Here is a 12,291-nt window from a genome sequence, read left to right as displayed (position 1 = left end):
CTGGAAATTCCTTCCCAGGCTGGATTCCAGCAGAGTAAGAGCCATACTGCCCCACCCAGAGGAGACCCTGGGTGGCTCCTTCCAGCCTGGCACAACCCCGTCCCACTTAGTAGTCTAAGGCAGGCTGCAGACCACTCGAGGAACCACAGGGAGTCCCCGCCCCCACATCCTATAGGCCCAGCAGGAGGCTGGACATTCCAGGGAGCACATGACTCTCCCTCCATGGAATTTACACACCAGCCAAGGACGCAGTCACGCCCACAGGATAACTAAGGGTAGTCACACACAGCCCCCTCTGCTGGGAAGCAGCAGGTCTCTGGTAGATCTGAGCAGAGAGATGGGGCCCATTCCTCTCCTCCCACCCTCACCAGTATCCCTTTCCACATTTTGAGGAGATGAAGGTCTGGTGCAGCGGTTAATAGCACAGTCCTAGCACTCCTTCAGGTGTGAGCGAGAGCCCTGGCCAGCCAGCTGCCTGAGTGTGACCTGAGCACTCACCTCGCGGACTCTTGAAGGAATTCCTGGTAATGTCCACTCACTGTTCCTAGATCTAGATTCATTATCAGAGGTCACCCAGGCCCTTATCCTGTCATTGCCTAGTGACAAACTTTGAGAGATCTGAAGGCGATGTGATCAAAGGCTCCAAAGTCTTCCCACCTCTGGGTTAAACTTCCAGGTCTTTCTGTGGAGTGCCTCATCCTGCCCACTCCTCAGTCCACGGGACACCCCTGAGGAACTCAATATGAGAGAGAGGCATAGTAATGTGGTCAGCAAGAGTGCGGATTCTTGGGCTGGGGTTGTGGCTCAGTGGTAGAATGCTCGCCTAGCATGTGGGAGGCTCTGAGTTGAATTCTCAGCACCACATATTAATTAATTAATTAATTAATTAAAGGTCCATCAACAACTAAAACCAAACAAACAAACAAACAAACAAACAAAAAAGGAGTGTCGGTTCTGATATCAAACACCCTTGGCTACACCTCTTTCTAGCTGTGTGACATTGGGCAAGTTGCTTCCACTCTCTGTGCCTCTGTTTTCAATTTTCTCTCCTCAAAGCAGAGACAATAATAGCTCTGATAGGACTGTTATACTGAGAATTGAGTAAGTTAACAATTTATACCTTAGAGCAATGCCTGACACTCGGCTGTGCTCCAGTATGTGTGTGTTAATCTGCCTTCTCCCACCCCCTCACCAGCTGATTGGACCAAGGGGGCACCCAAGTTGGGCCAAATGAGTCTTTTCCTAGGAATTTTCCAGAATACAGAGAAAGGAGTCAGTTTTTCTCCATTAGCCAAAGTTGCAAGGTTTAAAACCCTACCATGTTTCCTGCAGCATGAAGAGTTGGCATCTATAAAATAAAGGAAGATAATGTGCAGAAAAAAGCAAAAAAGAAGACAGAGCAAAATAATCCTGGGTCTGGTTGCTTTTAAAGATCAGTTCCATTGCAGCCCACCCTGTAACTTTGTTGTTTGTATCAGTTAGATTTGCTGTGTAACAACAATCTCAAAACTTAGGGTTTAAAACAGAAACCATTTATTAGCTCCTGAATCCGCGTGCTGTAGTTATTAGGTTGGACCCTGCAGGGCAATTCTTCTGCTGGGATCCCCGGGTTCATCAATGTAGCTGCAGGCAGTTAACCGAGGCTGGGTGATCCAGGACAGTCTGGAGGTGACCTAGCATTGATTGATCGTCTGCCATATACCACATATAGTGGGAAATACCAGCATGGAAGAAATGAAAATTGACTGAGCTCCTACTTTGTGTTAGACCTGAGGTGAAAATTTTAGGTTTATTATCTCATTTAATCCTCACCTGGTCAGACAGTTGTGATTATTATCCCTCCCATTTTCCAGATGAGGAAATTGAAACCCAAAGAAAATAAATAAGTTACCTAATGTTTCAAGACTCAGAGACGGGATTCACCCAGGACTCCTTGTACAGCACCATCCTGGCCCTTCCCACATAAAAGAATGAAAGAGTGACTCTAACCTCATACTGCCATGGGGACTGAATGGACACAACGCCCAACAGTGAAAGATTCAATGACATTCATTCAGTAAATGCCCCAAACCTATTTTGTGCTAGGCATGGAGGTAGATGCTGGGGATATGGAAATGACCCAGACACAGGATGCAGTAACGGCAGCATGGAGGAGGAAATGATTAATCTGGCTGGGGCTTAGCATGGTCACCTTGATCAGGCTGATTCTTCAGGGATGGTTGATACTGATGAGAAAATGCAGTTCAGGGCAGACTCCCCTTCCCACAGATGGGTAAGGTCTGAGTGCCAGTTATCCAGCAATCGGAGATCAAGGTCATCATCAGAGGGAGTCAAGGGCTCTTGAGCCATCCTTTGAGCCAAAGCTGGGCACAGGCATCTGCTCACAGGATATCTGTGGATGCCAGGTTAGAAGGAGCAGCTTCCAGGTGGAGGTGACATGTTTGCCATCTTCTGAAGCAACTGGGGAATTCCTTGGATTTGGTGGGGGGAATACTGGGGATTGAACCCAGGGACACTTTAACACTGAGTCACCATACACCACATCCCCCGTGTCCTTTATTTATTTTTATTTTTATTGTTATTCGAGACAGGCTGTCCCTAACTTGCTAAGGCTGGTCTCAAACTTGCAATCCTCCTGCCTCAACCTCCCAAGGCACTGGGATTACAGGTGTGCACCACTGAGCCTGGCTCCAGTAAGCACTTTATCCCAGACCAGAGCTGGGATGCTCAAGAGATGCAGCTTCCACATTCCCAGAGGCCTGAGCCCTGGGGACCTGGGGAGGCAGTGGAAGGAGATTGATTTTGGAAGGAGCGGGTTCCTCTGCAAATTCTAACTCCATCATTTTCTGGTTGCTCCCACAAGCCAGTGACTTACCATTCCTGGGCATCCCTCTCATCCCTCGTAGGATGAGGACAAAACCCTCTGCCCCAGCTGACACTTCCTATACTTCTTAAACTAGATAAAGCATATCAGGACTGTGTCAGAAGGAGACAGGGACATCCTAGTCCCCAGGAAAGACAGCCACATAGGGTCTGAACTACATCTGTAAGACCATTGGGAATCCAGGCAAGATGCCCTTCTGCTCCCGCTCTCCTCCCTTTCTCTCGGCTGCTACTTCGTCTACCTCGGCAGATGGTCTTCTCCATTTATCTGCTACCTGTGGCAAAAGCTGACTGCCCTCCATAACCCCCAGGTTTGTGTGTAACTGTCCAGCCTCAATCACTCTGGCTGCTGTCTCAGTCCTAATTCCAAATTCCCAAGAAGAGGAACCCAGCCCAGCTTGGGCCTGAGGTCCACCCTGGTCTGATCAGTTTGGGCACGAGGGGCTATGGCCAGAAAAGTTGGATCACCTAAGCACAGTGGGGACCCCCAGGAATAAAGTGAGGAAGAGACACTTCTCAGAGAGTATCACCCCAAGTCAGACAGGGCCTCCAAGAGCTATCAGAAGGATTACACCAGACGATGGGCATCAAGTGGCTGCCTGTCCTCAGCCTGCACTAAAGGAAGGCTGAGGTCAGGTTCCCTGGAAGCAGAGCTCTACAGAGGCAGGAGGGAGGAAGAGGGGAGGGAAGATAACTAAGGACATGGTCCCAGCCTGAAGCCCCCACCTCAGGGAGCCCTGGAGCACCCACTTCCCCCGAGTTAGCCTCACGTTAAGGCAATGGGACTAGTCCTTTGTGCCCTTCACCATTCTGTCCCCAGAACTGGCAGGGGTTGGGGTAGTGGAGAGGTGGGCTTCCATCTGACTAAGGGTCATTCTGGAGAGAAGGGGGACATCATGGCAGCCCAGGAGCCCTGGGCCCAGGGAGTCCCAGCATACTTGTGAGTTGAATCCACACAGACAGCTCCACAAGCTCCTCTCCTCTCTCTCTCTCTCTCTCTCTCTCTCCTATATGTTCAAAAGTCATATTAAATTACAGTCAGCCCTCTGTATTTACAGGTTTCACATTTGTAAATTCAAAGAACCACAAAGCAAAAGTATTTTTTAATTGCATCTGTACTCAACAGGTACAGACATTTTTTTTGACTTGTGACTATTCCCTAAACAATATAGTTGGTAACAACTACTTACATAGGATGAACATTGTATTAAGTATTAAAAGTAATCTAGAGATAACTTAATTATGTACAAATACAGTGCCATTTTATACAAGGGACTTAGCTAGACAGGCACATTTGAAATTCCAGCTACTTGAGAGTCAGAAGACTGAGGCAAGAGGATCTCAAGTTCAAGGCCAGCCTGGCAATTTAGTGAGACCCTGTCTCAAATCAAAAAATAAAAAGGACTGGTATTGGGGATGCAGCTCAGTGGTAGAGAACTCCTGGGTTCAATCCCCAGTACCCCCCAAAAAAAAGAAGGAAGAGGAGGAGGAGGAGGAGAGATTTGCACATCAGTGGATTTTGGTATCTGAGGGGGTGTCCTGGACCCAATTCTCCATGGATACTGAGGTTTGACTGTGTGTGTTGTAATATGCATACAGGGTAATATTTATATAGTGTATGTGTATGCTTTTTATAATACTGTATATTATTGTACAGAATATATAAAATCATACCTACTACTGTTAAGAATTGAACAAATAAAAATGTAAATGTAATAAATTCCAAACAGAATTCTTACAGCTACATTTGATGTTTGCCTTATATGTTGATTTTGGAACTTAAAACCCCATCTCCTTTTAAATGTGACTTCTCTATAGGTAGATGAGCCCCCTCTTTCTCTCCCCTCTCTAATGTCCCTCTTCCACAGGTCAGAGGATTTGGGTCCTGATGGGGCACCAAGGGGAACATCCTGGCTCCATAGCTTACCACCCATCTTGAAACCCAACCCAACCCCTTGTCTCTGCTTCTCAGCACCAGCATGGCTCAACCACTGCTAGCTTGTCCAATTGCTGACCCTGAGTTCACCACTCTCCTGCCCCAGGGCCTTTGCTCAACCCTTCAGACCTGCCATCTTTTCCCTGCCTGAGCCTTTGTATATCCTGCTTTGCCCAAAACGTCTTTCTTCTGTTCTTGGTGGAGCTGATTGCTCCTGTCTATCAGAGTTCGGCCTAATATCACCCCTTAGGCCGGCCAGGACCCCTCTTTCTACAGTAAGCTCCAATCACCCTGCCTGTTTCCTTCCTAGTCCTTGACAATTTGTAGTTGCTCTGTTCACTTTTTCACTCAATTCTTTCTCTAGTCACTAAGTTGTTCACTCCATGATGTCACAGAGTGCCTGACACACGCAGAAGCTCAGTAAGTATATCCGAATGAATGAATGAGTCTGTTGTCATGCCCCAGCGTTCACCTCAAACTCACTCTGTCCCCTCCCCAGACAGGAGAGAAAGTTCCAATAGGAGAAACATCCCTCTCCTACTCAGAATCCTTCCATGGTCTCTCCTGACCCTCAGAGTCAGATGGATATCACTTGCTTAAGCAGGCAAGTGTAGGATGTGAAGCTGGAAGACCCAGACTCAAGTCCCATCTTGCCAATTGCTCATTAGACAACCTGAGCCAAATTGAGTCACCTCTCTGGACCTCCATTCCTTTCTATAAAATGGGTGAAGCTGCTTGGCCATATCTCCTTCATGGGTCGCTGCACGGGTGACTCTCAGCATCATGACAGCATTTTGCTGGGCCTTCACCTTTCAGGCCTGCCCCCTCCCTCTCCAGACACAAATGCCCATTATTTTAGCCCCCCACCCCGCCAGGGACCTGGCCCTTCTGAACTTCACCTTGTGCGTTCACACCTTGATGCCCTCACTCAAGAGTGTGCTCTTCATTGGGAAAGCCCATTTCCCTACCTCATCCTGACCATCTGTGCAGTCTTGCTCTTCCTGCCATCGGGCTCACTCCATCTTTGATGCTTGTTTTACACCAGGCAACATCTCCCTCTGCACTCTGAGCCCTTTCCCTGGGTCCAAACTGCGCATCCCAACACCACACGGCATGTACCACATGCACTGTTTGGTACAGGCCAGGCCCTGGACTGAGAGTGGGGCTTCAGAGTGCAGGGATACCCCTCTCTGCCTTCAAAAAGGCACCTTCTATCGGAATCCAGGAGACCAGGAAGCACTTAACTAATCTGCAGTCCAGGAGAGGAGAGTGGTTAAGTCCATGTGCACTTGAACTCAGACACACCTAGATTTGAATCTCAGGATGTATGGAACAGAAACCTAACTACAGCAGCTTAACTAAATAGGAGGTGTTTTTCAAATAGTTTTAAAGGCCAGGGTGGGAATCCTGGGCTGCTACAGTGATTCCATGATACACGAAGGGCACAGGCTTCAACTAGATTCTACTCTGTCATCCTTAGCATGGGACATATTTTTCTTCTGTGTACCAGTTTTCTCGTGTAAAAAATGGGAATAGCAGTACCTTCCTCATAGGGCTGCTGCAAGTATTAAATGAGATATTCGCAAAGAGCTTAGAAAAGTATCTGGTAAATGGTAAGTGCTTTGTAAGTGTTAGCCATGATTGATGATGATGATGATGGGGATGTTATCCTGAGGCTGAAAAAAAATGGCTGCTGCTTCCCTAGGCATTACATCTTCCTCCCTGGCAGGAAAGGAGGAATGGCAAAACACAAAAAGTGAGCATGGATGAAATCCATCTTTTTTTTCTTTTTTGGAAAAAAAAAAATTCCTGAAATTTATATAACATTAAAATTAAATGTCTTAAAGCAAGCAATTTGGTGGCATTTAATACATGCACCATGTTGTACATGCACCAGCTCTGGTTCCAAAACATTTTTGTCACCCCAAAAGGAAGTCTTGGTCCTATAAGCAGTTGTTCCCTATTTCCCCCTCCCTCCTCTCTCTCTATGGTTTTACCTATTCTTCATAATTCCATCTATTTTAAAAGAGCTTTCCAGGAAGCTCTACCCAGTCTCTTTTACTCATATCTCATTGTCCAGGAATGTGTTCGATTCTTGGTTGGGCACATTGCTGCCCTAAATAAAATCAACATCTGTCACTGTAGATTCTAATACTTAGAGCACCTACAACCATATTTTATGGATTTTAACTTTTACAGAATAAGAATCTTCTTAAATTGATAACATCTCATATTTAATGAAATACAGAATTTTCAGGCACTGAAATGAGCAAAGTTCCCTGCTTTTAGGGAGTTGTTGTTTTATGGGTGGGAAGATAAGTAATTAAACATAATAAATAAGCACATTAATTATTGGGTTAGAAGATCATAAATGCTTCGGAAAAAAAAACTTGAAGTATAGCAAGGTAAGTCCCATTCCAGAGATCGAACAGGGACAGATTACTATGTTAATGTATTAGTTATAGATAACTACTGATGTGTAACAAGTTACCCCAGGACTTCATAGATTAAAACACAAACACTTATTCTCTTTGTTTCTGTGGAATCCAAGGGCAGCTTAGCTAAGTCATTCGGGTTCAGGGTCTCTCGTGGGTGGCAAACAAGAAGCTGGCTGGTACTGTGGTCATCTGAAAATTTGATGGGAGTGGAAGGATTCACTTCCAAGATGGCTCACAGATATAGCTGTGGGCAAAAGGCAGCAGCTACTCACTGAATGTTGGCAAGAAGCCTCACTTCCTTGCCATATGGGCCTCTCCATGACCACTTGAACGTCCTCACAACACGTCAGCTAACTTCCCCCAGAGCAAGTGATTCAAAAGAGAGATCAAGGAGGAACCCACACTATCTTTGATGACCTAGTCTTGGAACTGTCCCCATCACTTCTGCTATTTTCTACTGGTTACAAGTGAGTCATGATGTCTACTTCACAATCAGGGAGAGGGGCATTGAATGGAGGAGTATCAAAGAACTTGTGAACATGTTTAGAAACCACTGCAATTAAGTAGGGTGGTCAGGATAAAAGAAAGGTAATATTTGATGGAAGACTTGAAGGAGATGAGGAAATTGTCCAAGCAGACAAGGAGGAGAAGGGGAGAGCATTCCAAGCAGAGGAAGCAGCTAGAGCTAACCCAGCATGCTGGTAACACAGGGAAGAAGCGCTGATCCTGGGAGTAACTGATAGAGCTCCCACACTCCCCTCCTCCATCAGTAGTGCTGTGTGACCTTGGGCACATCAACTCTCATTCTGAGTTCCGGTTGCCTCCTTGTGAAAATAGGAGTGATGGTACACGTTGAGCAGCCCTTATCCAAAATGCTTGGGACCACAAATTCTTTAGATTCCAGAGGCTTTTAGATTTTGGAATAGTATAGACTTTCTGGTTGAGCATCCCTAACTTGAAAATCTGAAATGCTCTGAAAGCCAAAGCTTTTGCATCATACCAGTCATGCTCGATGGCTCCTACCCCAGACACCACATAGCTAGGGCCCCCTTCTTTTTCAATTTCTGCTCAGACCTCACAGTCTCTATAAGGCTTACCCTGGCCACCCTATGCAATCCTACAACCTGCCGCCTCCACTGCACCCCAATCTACTCCCTACTCATCCCCCCCACACACATTGCACTTTCACTTTCTAACATGTGCATCATTATTTGACTTAGTTTGTTGTTTACTGTATATCCCCAAGTACTTGACTAGGATTTTTAACCCAGACTCCTTAAGCCCTTGGGGAGTCCATGGACCATTCCCCACCAGATCAGTTAACCCACTGAACATCACCAGGATATCTGTAGCTTTCATTAAATTCTCAGAATTGATGACCTCGAGAGCTCACAAGTGGACCACCACCTGGCATGGAGCAGGTGTTCAATAAATATCTATTGGCCAAATTAAAGAACTTAAAAACACTATTCACACACACATTTTTTAAAAGGAAAACTGTCTCGTGGTGCAACAACTTCCAAATGCTGTTGTCCTTGAACCAACTGTATCAGAATAGTAGAATGATTTTTATAAGCACAGATTTCTATAATTCAAAAATGCCCTCAGAGAGAGTGAGTTGGGGGTTAGGGTGGAGTCAGAAATTCTGTCTTTGTCAAAGCTCCCACACATATACACTAACATACCTCCAGATGAGTCTGGGTTTAGGAATTTCTGTGTAGAGCCTTAATTGAAGAGAGAGGCTTGGGAATTCATTTCAGCATGCAGATTTTACACTTTGCAAAAATGTTGATCACACCTGTGGTCACTTGTGACCTTCCCACAAGCTCTCAGGCATGGATTACCATCTCCCTTTCACTGAACTGAAAGCTGAGGCACCGGGGAATCCGAGTGATACCCTCCCACCCCCACCCAATAACCAAGGGTCACATGCCTGCAGGTGACAGGGCCATGGTTAAAATTTGGCCCTCTGAACTGTCACTCTAGGCTTCTCCCCTCTACACCAGCTAGGTAAACCCAAGTTCCAGGAAGTCCCAAGGCAGCAGCTGGGGGAGGGGAGTCAGAGGAGGGAGGAAAAGAGTGGCAAACAGGTGGAGGTCAAGGTTCAGGGAGGCTGTCTCCTGGTCATGGGAAAGATTCCAGTTGCTCCAAGAGCTTAGAGAACACACAGCATTCACATGGCAATTCATTGCTTAGGCTCACTGAACAGCCATTTTCTCTCTGTGTGCCTCAGTCTCTTTATCTGCAAAACGGGGTGTTATTATCCAGGGAAGGTGTGAAATCCCTCAGAGGAAGGTCCTTAGGAACTGAGCTAAATCCAGCCTTTCATTCATTGAAGGAACACTTTTGCGTGTCTGAGTCAGTCCCTGTGGGGGGCACTCTACAAGCATCCCCTCATTTAACTCTTGCCATAATCCAGGAGGAACCCATGGAGAAACTGAAGTTCAGGTGAAAGAGCTGCAATTCATTCCATCATTTGTTCATTCCCTTGACTTTTACCAAAAGCCAGTTCTGGGCCGGGCTCTGGGCCAAGCGCTGAGGATAAGAAGATGAACAAGTCCTTCAGGAGACATGCCCATAAATTACTCTAATAACAACTCAGTACATGCTTCAACAGACAAGGTGCAGTGGGAGCCCGAGAAGGCGCAAATGGTTCCCTGAGGGTTATGGAGATGGAGAGCTGAGAACACGCGGGGACCTTGCGCTGTTGAGGGTGTCCTGTGTAAATGAGGCCGTCACCAGCCTGGGTTCGAGTCCCCCTCTCTTTGCTCTGAATTTCGAGGAAACCTCTTCCACCTCTGCGCCTTGGTCTCCATCTGGAAAATTAAGAGGATGGGTGGGATTGAGATACTGCAGTTCTAGGACGTCCAAACCTCTGACCTTTCCACTTCACCTTCTGCTAAAGTCAAGCTTGGCTCCAACCTAGCCTGGAGTGAGCCCCCAGAAGTCAGACGAAGCCCCTCGGGAAAGTGCCAAACACCTCTCCCGCTCACAGCACTCAGAGACTGGGGTGGGGCCTGGGACTCAAAGGACAGAGCTCCGTCAGGGGGTGGGGCTGAGTCCTAGATCGAGGCGCGCGTGGCCCGCCCAGAAGCCTTTCATCCGGCCAATGACAGCCCTGGGGCGGGGAATCCCCGCCTCTAGGTATAAGAAGTCGCCGGGCCCCCTGGCGCAGCGCGCGGGTCGTGGAGCCAGGCTGGGTAGGTGTTTGCTTCTGTTACTGGCCAGAGCCGGGGCCGTGGGGCGCGCAGGAGCGCGGAACTGCGTGCGTCCTGGGCTGGGCGAGAGAACCGGTCGGATTCATTTCTCCTTTACCTGGCTGAGCTGCTGGTTCGGCACGGTGCCTGGGTCTCCTGCCTCGGAGGAGCAACTGGCCGGGTTCCGGGGGCGCCCGCGCTGACCATCCGCCCGCCGCCCCCACAGCTGCCAGCCTGCCTGCCATGGCCGACCACTTGATGCTCGCCGAGGGCTACCGCCTAGTGCAGAGGCCGCCGCCGGCCGCTCCCGCCCACGGCCCCCACGGGCTGCGGACTCTGCAGCCGTACGCCGGCCCTGGTATGGACAGCGGGCTGCGGCCGCGGGGAGCTCCCCTGGGACCGCCACCGCCACCACCCGGAGCCCTGTCGTACGGGGCCTTCGGGCCACCGTCCTCCTTCCAGCCTTTTCCGACCGTGCCGCCGCCGACCGCCGGCAACGCGCACCTGCAGCCAGCAGCGACACTGTACCCAGGCCGCGCGATCCCGGCCCCGGGCGCCCCCGGAGGCCCCCCAGGCCCGCCGCCGCCGCCCGCCGCCGTGGCCCCGCCGCCGCCAGCGCAAGCCCTGGGCGGCATGGACGCCGCCGAACTCATCGACGAGGAGGCGCTGACGTCGCTAGAGCTCGAGCTCGGGCTGCACCGCGTGCGCGAGCTGCCCGAGCTCTTCCTGGGCCAGAGCGAGTTCGACTGCTTCTCGGACTTGGGGTCGGCGCCGCCCGCGGGCTCCGTGAGCTGCTGAGCGCGCCGCAGAGGAGAAGCGGGCCTGACCGCCTGCGGGACTCCGCACCTGCCACCTGGTCGTGCACGCACCCTCCGTGAGGGTGGAGGCGGCGAGTTTGTGCGCGGAGCCCCGCACCGGGCTGGGACTCCCGGCCAGCCGCCCCTCCCCCCCCCCCCCCCCCCAGGGATGACAGTTGGCTTCGCTTCTCTGACCTGAACCCAAGCAGCAAAGTGAAGGAGACGACCAGCTTTTGGACTCCACGTTCTTGGATTCCGTGTCCTCTCTCTTTTCTCGCCCCCCGACCCCCAATCTGAGCCATTGCAGGCCTCTGCCTGATTTCCCCTCTCCCTGTGCAGCCCACTACCGGAACTGGGTCCCAGAGCCACCGTTCCTTGAGCCCCCACCCTCGCTGGGCCTCTTGCCTGGGGGCGGGAAAGATTGTACAGCCCTATCCCCTGCAGAGTGGAGCAATGCCCCATCTGGCCTCCAAAACCAAAATAAAATTGGGTTACTTTATAGTCTTGAGTTTTCATTTCCTTATCACACTAACTCCCAGCTATATTTAGCTTCCAGAGCCCTGAAGCTGTTAAAGAATCCGGGTGGGAGGGGGCGCCACAGTCCCCAGCAGTGCCCAGGACAGGAAACCGACAGTTTCTTTCCAAAATATCTTAAGTTGTGCAATTATGATGTCATAACCTGGAAGGCAGAGACTGCCACAGGGTGGCAACATAACCTACTGGCCTTACCAGCTGCTAGGGTGCGGGGAGCTTGGTGATATTGCAGAGGAGCTGGGTGTCTGGGGATTCAGACAGCCCTGGCTTTGGATCATGACTCTCCATATCCAAGACACCAATCCTTTCAGATTTCCCAGGCTGTTTCCTCAGGGAGATGATCCCTTCTCCTAGGTGTTTGTAAGGCCTTTAGCAGAGGGCCAGACTCCTAGACAGCCCTCAGTAAATGACTGTGAGGATTATTCTACAAATTGGCACCAGCTTTATTCCAGGCCTTGTACCAACCAGTACACGCCCTCATGGAATCACAGTCCAGGTGGGAGTAG

At 49.6% G+C, this 12,291-nt stretch overlaps 1 protein-coding gene across 1 annotated transcript; it reads left to right on the top strand.

Annotated features, from left to right (window-relative positions):
* The first annotated feature begins 10,433 nt into the window (after positions 1 to 10,433).
* Positions 10,434 to 11,750, top strand: CITED4 (Cbp/p300 interacting transactivator with Glu/Asp rich carboxy-terminal domain 4). Its single transcript, XM_079154355.1, has one exon. It carries the CDS (start codon positions 10,698 to 10,700, stop codon positions 11,250 to 11,252), a length of 555 nt encoding a protein of 184 aa, XP_079010481.1. The 5' UTR covers positions 10,434 to 10,697; the 3' UTR covers positions 11,253 to 11,750.
* Positions 11,751 to 12,291: the final 541 nt, after the last annotated feature.

The sequence above is a fragment of the Sciurus vulgaris genome (assembly GCF_902686455.1).
Source record: "Sciurus vulgaris genome assembly, chromosome: 1".
Classification (NCBI taxonomy): domain Eukaryota; kingdom Metazoa; phylum Chordata; class Mammalia; order Rodentia; family Sciuridae; genus Sciurus; species Sciurus vulgaris.
The sequence above is the reverse complement of the archived record's forward strand: the minus strand, read 5'-3'. Positions and strand labels throughout refer to the sequence as shown.

Excerpts from the sequence above, each read along its gene's own strand:
- CITED4 (XM_079154355.1), top strand. The coding sequence starts at position 10,698 with ATGGCCGACCACTTGATGCTCGCCGAGGGCTACCGCCTAGTGCAGAGG.